General features: G+C 37.7%; 1 protein-coding gene across 1 annotated transcript in view; it reads left to right on the forward strand.

Annotated features, from left to right (window-relative positions):
* The first annotated feature begins 3,194 nt into the window (after positions 1 to 3,194).
* The window catches only part of LOC140239063 (calsyntenin-1-like), a 130,327-nt gene continuing 110,855 nt past the window's right edge, over positions 3,195 to 22,666 (forward strand). The window contains 1 exon segment of the mRNA XM_072318959.1: positions 3,195 to 3,403. Coding sequence (XP_072175060.1) covers positions 3,325 to 3,403 — 79 coding nt within the window. The 5' untranslated portion in view covers positions 3,195 to 3,324.

The following is a 22,666-nucleotide window of genomic DNA, read 5'->3' on the forward strand; positions in this document are numbered from 1 at the left end:
CATTCTTAAATCCACCACATTCGGCAATGTCTCTTTCCGTTTGAAGTGAGGATGGGTAAAAAGTGCAACACACGTAAGAACGCTACAGATTAGATACATGGAAACAAACAAAGTGAACGTATTTTTTTTATTTTTTATAAACGTACTTGAAAAAGTAATATCGGACAAAAAAAAAATGTCGATTTCTTTTTGATTGGACAGAACATTAGTTCTCGCAAAGCTATCAGTGGTGATGATATTCGGAACACTACACAGAAATCGCGGAGAGGAAGTCAATATTTTGCAACCCCTCAACTGGTTTGCACAAAAAGAAAGATCAAAATTACGATGGATAATTAATGAGAACTATACAACCAGAGTTTCTCAAATTTCATTATTGAATAAGGACATTACAAGAATTCACGAATTTTATACAAAGAATGCATCTCATTCTTGTTGATTTAAAGTCATAGGGAAGAATTAATGGAAATTAATGAGCAGGTCAAACTTATGACATAATGACATCCTCAGTACGATAACATCACTATTTTGTGGAAATATCTAACATGTCGCATTACAAATTTTCATAAGTTAATTACAGGGCCGATTTTAATATAACCTAAAGTAGGTGTTACGTTTGTCTGTTTTCTCTACCACAGACAGACTTTAATAAATGATCCCCTCCGTCTTCAACCACGTATCTGCATGACCACCGTCTTATTGCGTTTCTTTCAAAACGTGATCAAAATGCTGCAGCCAGCTGCGTACACAAGTCAACATCATCAAAATTGTCCACATTCCGGGGTCATAGAGCGATGATCATGACTTTACGTAGACTTGCCTCAGAGTCCTGGCAGAGGGCGTGCTTCTTATTCTCCATCGAACAGTTTTAGTCTCCTTAGATGCGTGCTTGAACACTGAATTTGATGAAACGAAGGTGTTTTGTATGTAGCTACTACATTTCGTATGAGCAGAGTGAGACTACGTACATGTCGAAAGAAAAGGTTGGTCTAGATACGTGTTATTAAAGCGTTAATTAATCCTTGCATGCAGAAAATAGTCATCAAAGATTAACATCCATAGAGCAACAGCAAAAGACAGTAGTGAAAATAATATGAAGAGTGTAAAGAATTCGACACGGAGAGAGTAGGCCCCCTACGTCAATATCGTCTACACGCAATGATGAAGCGCTTGTGCTGCTCTAAATAAAAATCATATCATTGACATTTCGCAGACGCAAAATTTGTCGAAGTCTTCGACATTACCCTCCCCTCTATCAGTCTTATACGTCGGACGTAATGTAAGAAAAATGTCATTCTCTTATAACAGTCAAGCTGTTGTATGAGTATTATTAGCTACATCCAGTAACATATAGTTTAGATACACACTTTTTTGTTTTTCAGTAATCTTTATTTGATTTCTATAATGTAACATAACAGAACATAACATTCAGCTTGAATTCATGCAGCAGTATTCAATCAACAATTATCCAGAAAAGGAAAAATAATCAGTACACACACACAGACACGCACACACACACACACACTATCTCTCTCTCTCTCTCTCTCTCTCTCTCTCTCTCTCTATATATATATATATGAAGTGTTTGTTCGCAAAAACCGATAAGTCCATATTTGCCAAATGGAGATATTTGCGATTAAAGGTCAAGAAAAATAAAGAGAATAATAACTTCAAAAATGTACCTTTATATGTAGTGACCAATGTATCATTTAAAAGGTATTATTTTGTACTTTATGACAGAGACCGTACTTAAAAATCTTCAAAAACGGACTTATCGGTTTTTGCGAACAAACTCTTCATACATACATACATACATATAATCATATACACAAATTGTGTCTGTGCAATAAGAGAGCAGCATGGTCTTATTGTAATATACATAATTGTACTTGAAAATTGTATTAAAGTATGAGTCATCGGACTGGGTGTCATAATGATACATTTGTTTATAATCATTATTTCTTGTGATAGATATATATTTGTTACATCAATATAGGCTATTCTACATCATTTTTCATCAGCTTTTTGTATCATAACGCCAGTCATTCTCCTCATCAATCTTATATTCTATCAACAGTACTGGTATATCTAGCTACTAGGGAGCCTATCTATCGGAAACCCCTCCTGTTCTATGCATGCACATGATGTTATGTGTACAGACCAGAATTCAATTCAACCTTGGCGTACCAAATGACAATTAAATATATAAAACAAGCATGAAATAACCTAGAGATTGACTTCATAGGAAATCAAATAAGAATGCTTGATGAGATCACACAAGTCAAAATCTTATTAAAATCAAATTATACGCTGATTGATGACACGAGGATATCCCCGATGATGTTGTAAGATAAAAGTCAAATATATTCCTCACAATTATGAACTTACACACACGCCGGCAGAAATCATCCCTTTAACTGCTCGGCAATGGAAACATGGACACTTATGATTTTTCAGTTCAATTTCCTTCGTTTCGATTAGCATTTGATAGATCCGGTGTACTTTACCATCACTGCCTATTATGTGCTATATTTGGACAATTGCGTGTGTTGCGAAAATGGATTTAGAAGACAACAAAAATCGGATAAAATATGCCTGGAACAGCGCGTAGCAGAGATGAAATGCATGCTATGGTGACTGCCTAAAATGAAACATGTAACATCGAAGATGACCAGCAGTATGTGTGGATATATATATCTGGTCACACTGTTTTGACCAATTACAGTAGTAACCAAGAAAATCAATGTACTGAAGGAGGAACGACTTGTAAGATATTATGTGCCAATGAGTGTAAATTAATGATACACCTTACATTTTTATGACACCATGGGATCGTAGGAAAGTAAAGCGGATGTATACGGGGAATGGCTTGTCATTAAGATGAAGACTCGTCGATATTTTGGTAGGTATATTGTTTTCGAATGGCCAGATTTAATTCTTCCGAAAATAATTTACAATAAAAAAGAGAAAATATATAAGATATAGACACATCAAAGAATGAATATTGCCTATGTTTCTAAATCTGTGAGAATTTTATAGTAATTGTCAAGTTGTTGGACGTAAAAACATGCGTTTAAAAGCCGCATCATCACGCATAGCCAATTAAACACCCCTGTAGTAAGTCGACGCGTCCATACAGTCCTCGCGACATCATCATCATACATTTATTCTCGGATACAGCTTACGAATGTCAAACTAGCTACTCTACACTCTACTCACGGGAAATATATCGGCCATATTGGCCCAACGACTCAAATATTCTATCGGATAAACGTTGAAACAGCACAAAATTCATTGCGAACGGATCTACTACTAATTGCCGAGATGTTGCTTAGGTTAGGGAGGTCCTGGGAAGGACTTCTACTGGTTTATATCGTCTGTTTAGGGAGTATTCATTGCAAAGGTAAGTCCATGGCATACCATCGCATCGCAAGCCGCTGCGAGAATGAATCTCGGACACTGACTACGTACCACTGCAGTTCTGGCTTTTGTGTGTGTTGTGAATGGTCCATTGATTTTACGTCTGAGAATGTCTTCTTAGAGAAGCCCAATTGTAGTGAAGATGTGGCGTGTGAAAGTGATACAAGTATTACGGATTTTGGGTAGAGAATATACACTAATTGGTGACACAGAATTATTTTACACATGCTCATTGGACTGTGATAAAAGCACAGTCCAACCTTCAGTGAATAAATAGTGACTTATGTCTAAGACTTCTATTATGTTGCACTACATTCACACACACAGCTCAGTACTAATGTAGCTCAGCGCAGTATTGTTATGTGAGTAGGATTTAGCAATACCTGTCCTACTACTACAAGTAAAATTTATTGGAAATAAGACACGGCAATTATTGCACCACGCCGTCCATGTAGCTCATTATGTAACATATTCACGCCAATATAGAAATGCGTGTCTAGAAACTCGTGTATAGAAAGTTGGGAATGCCGAACGCGGTCAACACATCTCTTGAGACGTCGATGTCGAGACGTCGTCACTATTCACATGATCCCAGAGATGCATAGGCCCTACTGGTAAAATACGTATGAAATCAAACTACCGTGGTCAGTGACAATAATGGAATGCCAACATTTGCCATATGCTTGGCTTGATTTTTTGGTTAGAAATGCAAATATTTGAGTTTTACAACAGAATTGTAACAAGTTTGATCAGCAATGTGCAAGTCAAGTTTTGTAATAAGCATTGTCAGGGAATTAAAATGTCAGTGATGGTAGAGATCCACTAGGTCCCCTGTACACTATTAGTATCTACTGGACGAATGTTATATTTGGTTAAACAACCCACAGGTTGTGGATATTAAATACATGTACATTGTACCATTTTTTAGTGAATCATTTAAATCTTTATTGCACTTAGCTAATCATGATTTTAAAGCCAGATGCATCTAGACAAAATATCATTGTTGTATAAGTCAGCATACAGTACGGTATACTAACAAATCAAATGCCTTACTTCACTAAAATGCCATGGGCTATCCGAAGTCCTTTGGAAGACATGTAGTTGTGCAGATTCCACTCTGTTGGTTAATTTGATTACAGTCAAAAGTTATACTTTTTACATGAAGTTCCTCTACAAAACCCCAAGTACAAATGGTTCCAAGTCTGTGCAAACTTCTGAACAGTTTTTTGTTTGCCGTTCACACATACAGTATTGTACAATTCTAGTAGAGAGCATCGTACATGTTTTAACAGAGTTGTGACTTTAGTTGATATTATTCATACATGTACAAATTTTGTTTGTGTAAAGTGTGCAGTGTTTGATCTGATAATGAGACATGAGAGACTGATTGACAGATTTTGTTGTTTTTACGAGAGAACTGATGTGTGATTATTATCCAAGAGCTTCAGTTTTTCATATCAGATATTCATCAGTTATTCTCTAAATGTCAGTAATGTTGATAGCCAATGACTGAACCTTAGCTTCAATAATTCTAATGTTATTGCACATCATAGACATGTCTTCTCTGAGCATTATGGGGATGAAACCTTGGGTGAATGCTCTACATTATGATGTGTTGCTGGTCTACAACACTGTATGTTTGTTTGTGTGTGTGTGTGTGTGTGTGTGTGTTTGCTTCCATGTCTTCTGTTCACATTACTTTGAAAGATATAATGTCATGATGAAAGAACACTGTCATCATGTACATGTACAATGTATGAAGACATTTCAACAACGACAAAAAAAAAAATAATGGGGAAAAGGATGCATGCATCTCTGAAAGTATGTTCCACTTCTTATTCCTTTTTGCCTGATCATTGAAATAAAGCAGAAATGTAAGTAGATACCAGTTGAAACTTCTGTTTAGTGTATCTTCAGTTCCAGTTAATGGCTGTCACTGATACACGTGAAATAATCATGTTTCTTGGCACGTGGAAAGACATTGCCATACATGTGCAGTGCCAAATCCAGTGCTGTTGAGTTTTTATCTTTAAATGCTGTTAAAGGCACTCAACCATGACTCAACAGTGATGGCCCCTCTCTGTGAATCATGTTACAGAAAGAAGGTTGTGCAGATCTATCATAAAAGTGACTTGCATTCCTGTGAAATGTGAGATACATATGTGTGCCACACATACTAACGTTGCTAGCAGGACAACGGGAAAACTGCCCACTTCTTTTTGTTGTTGTTCCTGGCGAAGGTCTGTAATCTCAGCGCTCTTTTCCTGCTCCAAAAGTGGCGACTGAAGGATTTTACCTGGGAAGTGACATCATAGACAGCGTCGATATCTCCATGGCAACAAGCCATGCCACAAACTCATTTCCATTGCAATTAGTGAATTGCAGATCCAAGGATTCAGGGCTTTTCTGTGGTCTTTACTTCCTTTGATCAAATCATGTGCAAGGCATCACTTAGTATTTTAACATACAGTATTAAGTTGTAGGCTGACCGCAGTGAAGTCACTATCCTGACATGCAATATTTAGTTTGTGGTAAGCCATGATGAATGAATATATAGTCTATTTGGCTTCTTAATTCAGCTGAATACAAATCAGTAATTGTATTTCAGGCAGACAGGTTCAGTTGAAGTTGAGATAACCCCAAAAGTTTGACATTTGCTGTGGACATCTTGTTCTTACTTCTGTACTTCTAATCTCTACCTGTAATGTGAATTTCCATTCCAAGTTGGCTGTTGAAAAAGAAGTTGATATCAAACTGACGTAATGGTAGGAGCTTTTTTGAGATCTACCTTAGAATGAGGATGTTGTAAAGTTTGTTTATAATTGGAAGTCATAAAACTGCACATGCTTTCACAAAACAGCAATATTATTGAAAGCCACAGAAAATCTAAGGTACAAGTCGTAAAAGTTGTAGATGAAGTGATATAGTAATTGCTTCGTAAGTCCCCCATTGACCTGCACACATGTTCCCTAAATTTCTCCTTTTTTTATGTGAAATAATTTGAATTCCCAACATCAATGTATATTTTTGATGTTGTTACCAATTATTACATTTAAAGGGAGAGATGGGGTTGTAGTTAAAATAAAATTTTCTCGCATTCTTTTAGCTCTTAATTCTTGTTTCTGTAATTCTGTCAGATGGAATCTACATGCGGTCATACATGTATATGGGCAACAACAATGCTAAAGACTTTTGAATGGGATTATCAGTGGGGCTGTTGACACATTTCCATTCCTGTGTGTATTGCTTCTGAATAAAGATATATCAATTAAACACAATTATTATTGCCTTGTAAGATAATGCTAACCATGACTGTAAGGTCTGTGATGGTGAACTAGGAGGATTACTTGGCAAATCCAGCCTTTGTTTTACACGGACACGCTACACCATAAATAGATCGAGTAGGAAACGTTGTATCATCATCGTGTGCAGTGTAGGATTACCACGTACGGCAAACTTAAATGAGGACATCTGACGCACACCATAATATGTTGCGGTTTTGTGTGGGATTTGGGGGGATTTTGCTCTAGAATAGTTGCCAGTACTATGCCATTCATTCATGCAGTGGGTGGTGACACCAAGTACTGCATGATGCTTTCCATTGTATGCTGTGAGTGGTTCACTCGCATGGGAACAACTTGATAATGCTCCATGCTTCCGGAGATCTATAACATTACACCTTGATATCTTGATAAAATTTCAATTGATTTCACCTGTTAGCTCTTGCCATGGAAGTGGATTTTATAACTTAATGTAATCATTGTGATGTGTAATATATTGATATTTCCATAAACATATCATAAAGGATTACTGTACAGATTTTGCTTGTTTGTTTACCTAAATGTTCTTTGTGTATGCCAGAAACAACAATCCTTACTTTGGGGTGCATTGCTCTTTTACTCTGCCTGACTGTTTTAGTGACACTTGATGGCTAGATCAATAAATCAATGCATTTACTGGTGGTATAGTTCCCTTGTTACACTGGTAACTTGACACAAAACAGTACACACAGCACAACAAATCAATACTCATTGTATTGGTGGATAGCCATCCTGTGTGACTGATAGCAATAGTTTGTGGCAAAAGCTGCAAGCAATACCAGCTCAGTAGACAAAGGAAAGCAGATTTGTCCCTTTCTGAAAGCTGCTGGGTGAATTGTTAAAGCTTGTGAATTTCACATTTTGTACCTTTCATTCTTACATTGTAGATGAGCACCCCCCTCCCACCACCACCACCACCAACTCAGCTTGTAGTTGTTATTTTTTCATGTTTTGTACTGGCTACACTTTTGAATGATCACAAATTTTTCCATTTGGTATATTAAACAACACATTTTAATGATTGGATTTAATGCTGGTAGCGCAAAATGTGTATCCCTGGCAGAGTAGAATTGATTTTAACTTGATCACCATGATCCTACTAATGTAGAGTGCATGTTTTGTGAAATTAAAAAAAGAAAAAACAACCTTGATGAGGTAGTGCCAGCAGAATGTGAGGATGACATTTTGCACATAGATTTGTACAAGTGTTGAACAGCCAATGACAGAGCTAAGAGGATTCTGTAAACCCTATTACAAGAGGCATATCAGTGCAGGTTACACTTAACAGTGTATGTCATATAATTTGTATACTGAAGTGAGGCCATTATTACTAATCCATCTACAACCCCTCTCCCCCCCCCCCCCAAAAAAAAAGAAAAAAAAAGGAGAAAAAAATCAAACAAGCATGACAAACTAAAAACAAAAACAGAACAAAGTGTGGCGCGCTTTATCCATTACATACTGTACAGTTGCACTCCTTGAGGCTTTTTTTTTTTGTGTGTTTTTTTTGTAGTTAACTGATGTATAATCCAAATCATTGGTGTCAATCAGAATATTGACTTTCTGTGAATAGGTCAGCAGTAGGGACTACAAATGTACTTGTATTTTGTTTTCTTCTGCAGAGTTTTTCTTCTGAAGGTCATTTTATGGAAGGACATAAGGTTGCCCGAGAATCATAATATTCAACGATTAAACAGAATCAACCCAGATATGGATTGGACCTTTGTACAAGTACTTACAAAATGGGTCTCCGATACATCACTGCTGAAAAATAAGAAAAGCAAATATATGTCCTTTTTTATGACATGTTGCTTGAAGGGTTTATGTACAGGGCAGTAAACTGTCGGATCATACCATGTTCTTTAATGGCAATACAGAGCTACATCAGTTGTAACTCAGTGATCTGCATGTCAGTAGAATTTATTCTGTGTGAGATATCTTTTTTTCTCTTTTGTGCCCCCCCCCCCTGCTAATTCTAATGTCATGGATAGGATGCAATGTTATCTACACTTCATATTTCAAATGTATTATCTGTTGCACGAAGGCAAGGTCTATATTGCTGAAGGTTTATTTCAATTCCTGATGTAGAGTAATGATTTTGGGCACTGTACTGTACATACAATCCGAGAAATCTCAGCATCGGAGATAGAGTCAACCAGGCATGAAGAAAAATAGAGGATGGTTCTGATTGCAGTATGTTTTGACAGTTGTTCTGCGGCTTTTGTCTGCCGAACAGATCCCGCAAAACAGTTGAAAAACGTCCTCTCTCTCTTGAGCAGACTCTACAAGGGTATGTGTGCGTGTGCGCTCTTCCATGCAGTAGCTCTGCCTTTCAGCGAATGAGTCACGGTGAGGTGGACGCTTGGGCAAAACACCCCCCCCCCCCAAGAATTATGTTAATTCACAGCTCATCGAAGAGATGTTTTCTGTCTCTTTTCTGTTTCTCCAACTATGGAGCTACATCTGTGCTCCGACCAAAAAGAGAGCTTGAAACGGAGTATGCAGTCATGAAAGCTTGTCTATATGAAGTGATACACTTTACATCTTGTCTGTAATGTATAATACTCGCAGTTTTTCTATCTTGATATAAAACATTATCAGGTATATAAAAGACAAATTGAACGAATTGCTTGAAGTACTAGTACATTAATTGTATCAATTGCACAGTACAATTATTCATGATGTTCATAATTGTACAACCTGCTTGTGGCAGAAATTAGGCATGGTTTCCTTCAATTTGAAATGGATGTTTACAATGCATGTGTGTACAGCTTACAATGTACAAGCTTGTATTTACAGCTTTGTTATGCATGTAGTACAAAATTATGGAAGGGTGATTGCTCAATGATGATTAAGACAAATGATGACAATCTGAAATGATTACATAAAATCCAGGAACTGAAGATGTTATTCAAAGGATGTCCAAGCTTTACATGTAGTTGTCCTCAGATTTAAGGTCTCTGATAACGCAGGACCACAATGCCAGGCTAACTGTAAATATTTGCTAGGAAAACTTGTAAACACTGCTTGAACAGCAGGAAAGAAATACAATGGAGTTCAGGGCATGATGGGGGGGGGGGGGGTGGGAGGGGAGTTAGGGACGATTGTAGATTCCTCTGAAAGTCACATTGACATTTCATAATAACGGCAATGATATCGGTTAAACTGTATGCTGCTATCCTTGCATTGCCAGTCGGTTTGTATGCAAATGAACTGCGATGCTAAAAGCGGGTGATGATGTCATATTTTCATTAGTCAGTACAGCTTGATTAATTATTGTCTGATACACAATGTTGTGTGTTCTATCATGAAGGCACACAGTGTTGTGCATATTGGATCCAAGCTACTTGTACCTACATTTGTATAGAGTATTTTGCCGGACAATATATTCTTTTCTCGGCCTACGTATCTACAAATGAGTAACATGGCGGATAATTGACACAATATTGTCAGAATAGGGCTTTTCTATAAATTTACACTTCATAAAGTAGATAGAATGTACAATACATGTACACATACAGTTTGCGAATAATGTACATTTACAGTGTACTCTCTGTACAGTGAATACATGCACACATTCTGTGAATAGTAATTCCAATGTGAACAGTGTATTTTAGTCCATGATTGTTTCAGTACCGTATAATTGTAGGTCCAAACTTTGGTAATTACTTATTTGAAAAACATTTTATCACTTGTGCAAGGGTACATAATCTGTGGAGATAGAAAGTACTGTGATCTGAAATATTGATACTTCATACTGAGCTGAAACATGCCAAAAATTGTATCATCATTGTATCAAAGAAGGAAGAATAACCAGCATTAGTCAGATGGTATTATGTAGATTAATTTCTCACATTTGGAAACTTCATTATTACAGAAATTGTAGAAGTTTAATGAAGCCTTCAGTTGTGATAACAGATTAGATTCCCCCCCCCCCATCGCACCAAAATTAATTGAAAATTTCAGTCGTAATTCACAGTGTTTGATCTCTGCCTGCCAGAACTAGATTCCCAGATCTAGCAATAATTATGGAATATTAAAGATTTCAGTCATGCAATGCGTATCTGCACTTAAATTGCTGTTCCATGCCATCATCTTCGGCTCCACGACGACTGAACTAAGGTAGTTTCATCACAGGACGAATGAATAATCAGTGATCAGGATGTCTCTAATGATAAAACTCTACTGCTTCATTCTTTGATTCCGATGGAACGCTTCCCCAAAGCGAAGTTGCGCGCGTTTGGCTCTGAGTTGGAGATTGTCTGTTTTTCTTTAATTCCTGCGACTTAACAATTTGTATCATCATTGGTTTGATAGCGGATATTGAAAATAGATTGGTCTGCCAAGGAAGGGACAGGGTAGATTTGGCCTGATCAGTATGCATGAGGGAGGGTGGACGTCGAAACGACTCCGTGGAGCCTGCCGTAATGGGGCAGATGATGAAATCGACATCACGGCCCAGTCCTAATCATCTGCGATTGCCAACTCCAAGAATACGATTTGAAAATGTTTTGGCTGTGCACAAGCTCTTCATTGGGGGGGGGGGGGGGGGAATAGGAAGGGAAAAAGAGAGCTTTGCCATTTCAAATTTCAGCTCCTCGGCCGTTGACTCATGATGCTGTTGCTATTTTCAGGAATAAGATGATAATAAATATTCATGAGTACAGCTAGTGTCCATAATGCTCGTCCATTGAACCAATAATTACTGTCAGACAAAAAGACAAAACTTAATAAGACAAGCAGAGAAACAAATTATGAACTAGTCATTGTGGGATGCATAAATACCGATGATTTGCTGCCTGATAAAAGACAGTGAACTAGTTCTGTATCATTTGTACTCTCTTGTACTGCGGAATAGGCCATATCGTACAATGTAGTTCAACTTCATGCTTGAGCAATGAAGGTGATTTGCCATAACACAGCAAGAGGGTTCATAAGGGATTAATGATCTGTGATGTAATGATTATTTAATACAATCATTATTTCCGTTGGCTCTTTAATCATTCACTTAATTTCTCTTTGCACTTGCACTGAAGGAGCAAACTCAGGATATGTGGTGTACAGCATACAGGAGGGTGAAAGGAAATGAATAGAATCTTCAACTGTATGAACCATTAGCAATACAAGGCAATGTACAAATATTATGACTCTATCTCATCACAAATATTTTCTTGAGACATACTATACACACACTGTACCATGAATTTTTGTAAAGAGGTCAAAATGGGTTTGTGTTGTGTGGTATGTTCAATGTACAGTGTACATATTACATTGTGTGTCCAAGCATACATTGTAGTGTCATTAGAAACTTACTGGGTATCTAATGCCACTATGCAAAAAATTGTATATTGCTAAGGAAGTGAAGCTATTGTAATCCTTCTTTTCAAAATTTAAATCTTTAATGGCCAGTTAAATATGCCAATAATTTGCAATATCTGAAGGATATTCAAGATTTAATGACAAAAAAATAAAAATGTAAACACATACAATGTACACTATCTCCACCATTCCATTTTTTCTGGCTGGCATTATGTGGTAAGTGCTGTAAGTGCAGAGTTATATTCTATAAGGACTGCCCATTATTGAATGACTGGCGACCATATGGTTCTCTTTGTGCTGATTTAATTATTTCTGGTGAAAAGAAAAAAAAAAATGCCCCTCAGACATCCTCTCATAATGCAAGGGATGGAACACATGGCGTTTCAAAATAAAGCCATATTTGTTTTCAGAGACCTTTTTTCCCCTAGCTAGACAAAAACATATGGGCCACATATTGTGAGTTGGGACAAAATTTGTTGTAAATACAACTGCAAAATGTCAGTGAAATGCCCATATTACATAAATTATCCATATTGAAAAAAATGACCCAGTGTCCTTGAGCTGTATGAAAGTTTTAATTGCCCACATGTGGTGGTGATGAATGTCAGGTTCTCTAGCTGGCGAGATTTTCTGTCGTACAACAGAGCTTTTGTCTTAGCTTATGCTTTTTTCTTTTTTTTTAGAAAAGAAAGAAAGAAAAAGAAAACACCAATTAAAGCATCTACAGTGTATGTTTTGTTGTTCGCCTGTGTGTAAACTATCACACACTACATGTACATTTGTACAGTGTACATGTGCAATTGTATGTGTGCATCATTTGAAAGCAGAAATTGTTTCTTGCAGAAAAAGGAAAATAGTAATGAGTAGTAGTATGACACGAGTATTTTATCAGATTAAAACACAATGGGATACAAATTGATTAATTTGCCATATTTGCAATGAATGAATGTGTGAAGTCGCCCTATCTTGCGCATTCCATTGTCAACAAAAGTGTCCTATTCTGCAGTTTAGATGTTGAGAACAGTCCCAAATGAGAGACCACCCTTCTACAATGACAATTGTACCACTGTCTGTACCGGTGAATTATGATGCTGTTGACATTCTGTGTATCATACATGATATTGCTTTTCCATGAGCCAAACTTTGACATTAGACAATGATCACACTTACACATTGTAGGGAAGAAATACTGTACAATGTAAGTCTGAAAATTGCATGAAAATGTCATCGTATTTTGCTCGACTCTGCCATGACAACTATCACTGATATGCTGCATACTGTAAAAGTGGAAATTTTCATGGTGTTGAAATTTTCGCGCATTTCGCGCCCCCAAACTAGCCCGAAAATAAAAGCATGCAAAGATTTTCGCTTGCCATATGTTCCAGTAGTTGATGTCTTGATTCCGCGGACTTAAAAACCACGCGAAACTCTTCTTACCCTGCCGAGCATGCGAAAAATTAGTCGTGTGAAAATATCCACTTTTACAGTACGTGTACATTGTAGGATAACAATGCAGTTTTCAATAGGTGGTACCAGGGAGCTCGCTTGGTGGTACTGCAGAGGTGAAAGATATTGCGATGACCGGAGAGTTGGGGGTGGTGTGGGGCTGGGGGGGGGGGGGGGGGGGGGGAGGCATGGGGGATGATGTCCTACGAAGAATGCAGGAGGGAAGTGAATCAATAACATGACATGACACAGAGATACAAAGCAGCGTGACTAATGGCTTGAATAGCTTCGATGGTTGGAGAGCCAGAATGTACACTGTGTAACACAGGAAGCGGCACCCTGTCCTTACTTGCTGTCTTTCCCTTGTTACTCAGTCCTCACTTGTCTGTAGGTGTAAATGCAAGTTGGCAGCAACAAGAAAATTTATGTGATGTGTTAATGACATTGTAATAACCTTTCCTACTGTTTCATTCCTTTTTTGAATTATTTCATTTGACCAAACAGGATCTGACAAAGTTTTATTCAGTAGTTTTCATGGCTACTAAGTCCCTGTCTTTCAAATGATACACCTCATTACTTTTTGGTTGCCAAGAAAATCATTTTGGAACGATACCCTAGTTTCATATACACATTGTAATAATATAAATACCTACTGAAATAGCTTTGGTGGTGTTTTGAAAGTACCTGTATATGAACTTGTCATAATACTCATATTGCAGCAGGCTTTATTGAATGCTCAAGTCTTCAAAGAAATGTGTATGAATTATATTAAACAAATGATATTCAAGTATGTTGACATTCTCTTTTTAACATTGCAGACCTAAAATGAAAAAAAAAAATCAAAAAGAGTTATACCAACAATGAAAGTGATGATATCAGTGTAGAGTATGGTCCATTGATTCCCCCACTCCCCATCTGATTTGTGTTTTGCACTCCAAAGTTACTAGGAGGGAAATTTGGCAGGAAAAGACATATTTGTAGAAAATGTCAACTTTTAGGGTGCAGGAAGTATCCAACGGGTCAAAAAAAAAAAAAAATCACTCCACTGTCAAAACACTCTGTCACTCACTGTCAAGTAGATATTGTAAAGCCAGTCTGGTGCCAGGAACCGCTTTCAAATTTGTCTGACTGACTGTGGTAATAAGCACAAAATGTCTTGCACGGGAAACTTGTGTTTATGGAGGCTTGTGTTGAAAAAAGAATTTGTAAAAATGTGTATAAAATGCATGAAATATTTCTTGTCTCTCATGTTTCTTATCAGTTTGAGAATCTTGTAAAGTTACTTATTGGACACTTGAAGCCAGTTTCCTTTTCATTTTCTCATGGAACTAAATTCATGCATAGAGTAAAATTGTGATAATGGATTTTAGATTTACAAACAAATGCTATACATAAATTCAATTTCAATTTCATTTTCAATTCATTTTCATATTTCTCAGTGAAATATACATCAAATATAACAAAATAAAATGATACATGATATCCAGCTATAAATGCATCTTAGTGGAGTCATTGTATGGATTTCAGACTTCACATTTCAGGTCATGCTGTATTTTGGAGAAGTAGTGAATATTGCACACTGAAGCGAAACATATTATCTTTACAACCCAGCATGACTTTTATGGTAATAGGCCCATCATCGCATGACTCATCCGTAACTAAGCGCCATCGGTTTTGGTCATCCATGGATCGTAGAGACGCTTTATTGCAACATAGACCCTGAAAGTCATAGCAGTAGTGTGAAAGCTGTCTTAAATTCTTCCCAGCTAGCATGATGGCCCACTTAAGTATTGATCCCAAATAGAAAGGAAGTCTGAAGCTCTTTATGGGGATCCCTAAAGACCAGACATCAAATACAATGTCAGTCAGTACTGTATGCAGACAACAATTAAAGGATTACATCCTACACTGGAAGTGAGTGTACAATTAGGCTGGGGGAGGGGGGTGGGGGTGGGGGGTCACGTGCTCGGCGAATAGCACATCCCAGCCTGTTCACTCTGCGGTTTAGGTTAGTCCAGTCTGAACAAGTGTACAATAGCACTTAGCCTATTCTGTGCCAGTGACTATGGACAGTGTGTATAATGCTATGTGATTTTCTGTACTAATTGCACTCAAAGCACACAACAGATTAAGCAAACTGCCACCTCCCCCCCCCCCCCCCCTGGCTGGGACTGTGCATTGCTCACATATAGAACAGGATACATGCTTTCTGTATGTTCCTGTAACTCAATGATGGAAGTCATTACATATTACAGTAGTAAAGTTGGTGAAGAAGTGAGTTTTGGGTGTATGTGTGTAGGCCCTATGTTTTGTTTTTTTTTTACTCAAAATGAAAGAATGAATAATAATAATGGATATTGTCAGACTAAAGTCAGAATTTAGCGGCTATAGATTCAGTCTCTGTGAGTATTTAATTGTGTCATCACAAGCTGAGCCACCGCATTTCCCCAACAATATTGTACTAGCAATAAAGCCATCTTACTCACTATTTCCCCCTTCTTTGCAGACAATTTAGATTAGAAGTGCCTGCCATTTACTGGCTAGACAGGATGTTTATCATCTTTGTATCCAATCCCATCATCTCAGACCCCCACCTAATCCTCTTCCCTTTGAACAGTAAGCATAAATATCCCATCCTTTATTCAACGGCATTGCCTGTGGGATTTCAGGAGTAGCATGGGGTAAAATCTGTGGGAATCACCCTGTCTGGTAGACAATGGTTTATAAAAAGAGGGGGGGGGGGGACAGGGGAGGGGACTGTATTAAAGCCAGCTTGTAATGTGGTTTCACACTATAATGACAAACAGAAAATGGGTTTTGTTAACACCCCTACCCCACCCCCTTCCCCTTGCCTCTCTGTGGTCTTTTGTTATGAACTGTTCGAGGCAGACAGGAAGAAGGAACAAAGGAAGACCCATCATCATTGAGTTTATGATGGCAATAATGGCCTTCTACCCCCCCCCCCTTAAAAAAAATTGAAGGTCAATCTTTGGTGATGCATGCATTTCAAATAATGTTCAATGATGCTCATGAGAGGCACTTGTGCTCAAGCTTTGAGAAACATGAGAGATGTGTTTGTTATCTTTATCTATGTTGTACTTTTTTTCCCCCTGCTTTGTTTTCAGTTTTCATTATTTCCCTGTGCCTTGAATAGAGCCTAAAGTCAAAACCACAGAAAACATGTTCATAAACACTTGTAGACCAGACAAACCTCAGCTTGAGGAGAGAAAGAATATCATGGCATTTAAATTAAATTAACTTTAGTCAAGAAACCACTTGAAGAAGAATAATCACCCACAACTTTGGCTGATATATTATACAGGCCCCTACTCATTTTTTATTAAAAAGCATGTGAGCTCCAGAAACACATGATACATTTTTGTAATAAGTAAGTGAGTATTAGCATTATTATATTAAGTTCTTCTTATATATTTCACTAAGAAGCAAAGCATTCTGGTTTTTTTTTTTGTTTCTTGTTCTTTATCACCTAAGCCTAAGGCCATGTTGTCATAATTTGTTTGTGCCATCAGTTTTAATAGTTGCTTTTGAAGAATCATGGCAACAGATTTTCCTTTGAAATAGTGCCAGTGGGGTTTGATATATCTGTAGTTGCCCAAAAGGCTTTGAATGAAATTTACAGGTTTCATAGATGCATATTCGTATAGATTTCATATGAAGAGCTACACTTGTACTATGTACCGAGTCTCCCTGATTCTGCTGAGGCTCCCAAAAAAAAAGAAGAAGAAGATGTGATGATGATGATGATGATGATGATGATAGTGATGATGATGATGATGATGATGGTGATAGTGATGATGATGATGATGATGATGATGATAGTGATGATGATGATGATGATGATGATAATGATAATAATAATGATAATAATAATAACTATAAAATAACAACAACTACTCCTGACTTAATATAAAAGTCTCCTTGTCTTTGGAATTATCATTGCCTATTGGGATGCAGGTCATACACAAATACATTGTATCTCCTGATTGAAACCTCCCTGATTTTGTTATGTGAATGTTGGCATCCCTATAGATGTCCCATGAACTTGTTGAGAAGTGCATGATCATTAGGCTATCAGTGATGTGTGCATCTATCTACTTGCATCATGAGAAAAACAGGAAGGGCAAAAAGGGTCAATCAAGGTGCGGTTTCCCATTACAAAGTTTGGTGCTGTGCTGTGGTTGGATTCTGCAATAGCAGCTACAATTTTGTATTTGTGATACTATAGCACATGTTAGGCAATGAATGAATGAACGGAATCAGCGTGTGAAAAATAATGGTTGATTACATTGTGGTTTTGTCTCATATAGAAAAGGACCTCCTCCCCCCCCCCCCTCCCCTGGCTGCAGTCTAGCCATGTGGCTTGCATGGCCCCAGACTTACCCTCGTAGACCCCCTTTGTGTCCCATTGGTCCACGAATGAGGGACCATGACAAGGCGCAGTGGAACGGATCAGTGGTTGCTCTTGTGCAGGGCCTGGACTGGCAGTCATATGTAGTACCTGTCTGTCTGCTTGTGGCAGCCATGCATAGCGGCTGTGTGAGAGACAGGCTGTGGTGTTGGTGGTAAAACCACAACCACCTGTGGTGCATGTTGCCCATTTTCTTTTTTCTTTTTTTTTTTTTTTTTTTTGGGGGGGGGGGGGAGGCAAGGATGGACAAAAATCTTTAAACATCCTGCCATCTGCTGAGTTATAAACAAGATGCCAAGCAATCCATGCTGACATGAATTATGCCAGCTGCAATTTTTTTTCCCGTATTTTTGTTGACTCATGTTCCTGTCAAAGTAATTCGTTGTCAACACATCCTATTTCCCTGTGGTAGACATGATGATGCCCACCGACAAAAAGGTATGCTGCTCGCAAAGGAGGAAAAATTTAAAATGGCGCACAAACTTAGCAAGTCATCTTACCTTCATTGCATGAGCTCCTCCCATACATGTTGGCTTTCATGACCATAGTAAGGGATCATGTATTTGCCTGCTTATGAATGTATGGCACACGCTTGGTGCATCTTCTATACATTGTGATTGGCGTACAGTGGGCAATTTTGTTTGAATGCATACATGAGCCGAGGTAGGGCAGTTAATGTTAGTAGCGGCTAGCCGATGTATGAGGCTCGTTTTTCATCCTTCTTTAACAATCGTCAGAATCTGCGTGTACTTTTGAGTAATCCATAAATCTTCAGTGGGCTTTTGATTTTGAATGTCAGTTCAATCTGAGATTCTCTTGATATCAGCCATCCATCTATCTCTTTTGTGTTCATGAAAGGGAGTCCTGAAACTGTTGATGGTGAAATACTGCAGTATTTCAAATATACATTGTAACTGAAATACACCATGAAATACAGTGCACATTGCAAAATAATGGGGTGGTTAGGGTGGAAATTCAAACGTCACGAGAAATACACATATGCGAGATTTCAGTCTGAATTGTCTCATGATACACCACCAGTAGTGTGACCTGACACATTTCATGTCTTTTATCGTTAGAGATTTCAAAGCGCATGTGCAGTGATTACCAGAAATACCATAGTATTTCGTGAAGGAGAGCGGTGCAAAGTGCATTAATACGATATCTTCTTACCGCGATATGTTCGCCAGTGACAACGATGTCGACGATTAACCATGGCATTTAATGCAACTGTAATTCCAATGTGACTGCACCTTTTGGTACTGTTCCATTTACAACTAGTTTTAGTGCACCTGTGCATTTGAATGTAGTATTTAAACTTTCATGAGGTCCAGAACCAAATCTAGCTGAAATGGCAGAGGGAAGGACGGAGGGAAATCTTCTCTCGTGGCAGTCTGAGAGTTAAATGAGTCGTTGAAAGAATGAGGGGGAGGAGTCACATGACAAGGAAACGGTGCTAATTGATTGGCTGCCCAGACAGCATGGACATCTGAACTCCTTGTGATTACAGACATTTTATGTTTTTGTTTTGATTTTTTTTTTCGTCCCCAGGTTGAGTGAAAAGAACCATGTCAGGCATTCTTCCTGGCTGCAAGGCGTTTGTTGTTTCAGTATGGGGGCCTCGGGGCGAGGCAAGCGAAAATATCGCTCGAGAAGAGTCAAATCAATTCTTGTAGAATTTTCCTGGGAAATGTGCTCGCGTATGAAACCATAAAGTGCTGACTGCTGTTTCTGTGCTACAGCTGTAAGTGTTTGATGGATGGAGTAATGTTCAGGAAATATCCGGGATATTCAAACTGATTCCGTGTTAGCCTCGCAAGGCATATAGAAAAAGGGAATGAATACATGTAGGTCTAACACAGGGAGAAGTATCAATCTCATATTTGTTATGAAATGCTGCAGGTAAAATGTACGAGTGGAATCCCTCATCAATCAAAGTTTTATTATTTTATTAATATGCACACTGCCTCTATCAAATGTACTCATGAGGATTTTTTTTTTTTTTTTTTTTTGTCTCTGAGCTGAGAGTTGGAAAGATTGTTCATTCTCTCAATATCGTGTTTTGCATGCCTTGACATATGACTCTGCTCCATGTATTTAGGATCATAGGTAAGGTAAAGAAGAATGTTTCCAAGTAGAGGGTGGTTCCAATATCCTTTTGCACCCTGCATTATCGCAATCCAACAGGATTGCGATAGTGCATGTATGATTATTTCTGGCAAGGTGCTCCGGTATGCTGCACGTGTGTGACATACTGTACAGCCTTACGGGTACAGTAATAATGATGAATGTTTTATTGTAGCCATTGGCCATATTTACAGCAGTACAAAAGTTCATATAGGATTATGCAATATCAAATATAATAGACACACATCCTTTAAAGCAGTTGCTCATTTGATCGTGGCATCATATAATATGGAGTAGCACATGCTAGATAAGAATGCTTTCTCTGATTTAAAAAAAAAAAAAAACAAAGAAAACAAACAAACACAGACCACCCAATAATAACAACAACAGCAAAATACAGAACAAGGAAACAAGATTCTCATAGTATAGAGAAATGTATTGTACATGGTAGCAAAGTTTATTCGCCTTTCCAAGAAAGACAAATGTCAGAGGTGGGGATGTGTACATGTATGTGGTAGTCTTCTGATTCAGACTGTTTGTGATATATGCAACTCAACCCCCTCCCCCAACGTGAATTTTCTTCAGTGCATTGTCAATGTATAGCATGTATGCTATGTATCTAAACTGAACAGGAAAGCCATGAATGATATCAAATACCTGTTAGATGATAGATTTCATAAGTACAAGTATAACCTAGTGTGACATTTTGTGTACATTTTCATGTCTGTCTTCTCGATGACCTGTCAATCCTTGGGTTGTGGCTAGTAACCTCCTATGTTGTAAGTCTATTAAAGAAAAAGAAACAAGGAAAGGGAAGCGAAATTGACCTGCAGTGTTATGAGACTTGAGTGATGTATTTGCACAACTGCTGTTCAGTTCCGACAGGAACGCAACCAGATACAAAATATAGGCCTATACACCATACAAATTATCTGCATAGTGCTAGTGAAGAGCTGATAATGTATGGTAATTCTGGTGAATTTCGCAGATGACTAAAATCTTTTCGGATGCCAAGTCACACTTCATATTCTCTGCGAAATACTGTAATATTGTAATATGATTTTGATAGGATTGGAAGAAAAGAAGCTTCACATCATGTAGCCCCAAAAGTTGCCTGTTTAAATTTAGTCTTTTTTCTTCCTTTATTTGATACAGCAGATTGGTTGTAATATTAGTAAGGATATTATCTAGTTCAATTGTATTTTATGTAATTGCAGTATATGCTCTTATATGCAATTTTGTATTTATATAGTGATGAAATTGATTGAGTTGAATAGAAATACTAGATTTTCAATAGCTACATGCACATGAAATAATGAATTTTATTATGTAGTCTTTACCATTTACAGTTCTTCGCTTATTGAGAAAACATAAAGATATAAAAGAACAGTCCGAAAGTGCAGGGGTTTGTTCTGTTTTGTCCTATTGCTTGTCTGAAGTTGTTATTCTGTAAACATACAGTGTATATTATCAGTGCATTCCAATCACAGGTGCACGTCACGAGTGCACGTTTGTTTATCAAGCCACCCGATCGCAGATGAGGAGAACGAAACGGCATTGAAATACGACAATCCCAATATCGCTTGACTCGGATCGAAGGCTCTTTTCTGCCCTTTAGACAAATACAATAGAAATGGTCCATGAGATGAATCCAGCAGTGCAATATTGGTTTGGTCTGAAACTGAACTTGCAGCGTGCAATCAAATGTCATTTTCCATGCATCGTCATAGCAACAGTGGATAATGTCATAATCTGTGATGCAGGTGACTCAGTGGGTGATTTCTTTAAATACCTGTGTGCCTCAAAAACGACTTGGCTCAAGGAAGCCGTTTTCCCACACAAGTGAACACCTTTAGATCCTGAATAAATCTTTGATAAAGCTAGGGAAGAAAATGCAGTGCTGTAATGTCACAGATACCTTTGCAGTGATTAGAGGTTGAAAAATATTCATATTTATTAGATTAAACGTTATGTACGTACCCCAAGAGTGCAACTTTATTGATGCTTACTGTGATCTTATAATTCTGTTTCAATAGCAAGGATTTTATGATTATTATCATTTTTCAGCTCTGTGCCCTTTTGTTTAATTTGACATAACACAAGTAGAAGTAGTGATTAAGTATCAACTTTAGATGAAATTTATTTGAAAGAACATGCATGTATTATAAGATGGCTTGGGGGAAAAAAAAAGTGAAATGTGGCAACCCATTCTTTAGTCATACAGGTAGTTGGGTGATGTGTTGATTCATTGATGGAGTGTACATAGTATTTTGCAGTTATCTGTTGACATATTCAGTCTGACCTTGTATGTCGTTGCTGAAAAATGATTATAGCTTTCATACTTTTGTTGGTATTGCATGAGCTTTTTGTGTTGGTGTCTGTTTGGATGTGAATAACCCTTTCTGTGTGTTTATAAAGCCTTACAGAGTGTCATTTTTTTTGCCTCATCCTTAGCACAAATGTAGGATATCAACTTAGGGCCTCAGTCTTAGAGTGGCTTCAGGCATTTTCAATTTCGTTCGTTTAAACTTGATTGCCTCTGAAGTTGCAGTGCACGTTCAGTGTAAGGAAATCATGAATCGCATTTTCTATTCGGCCTGCTCTT

The sequence above is a fragment of the Diadema setosum genome, chromosome 15 (genome assembly GCF_964275005.1).
Source record: "Diadema setosum chromosome 15, eeDiaSeto1, whole genome shotgun sequence".
Taxonomy (NCBI): domain Eukaryota; kingdom Metazoa; phylum Echinodermata; class Echinoidea; order Diadematoida; family Diadematidae; genus Diadema; species Diadema setosum.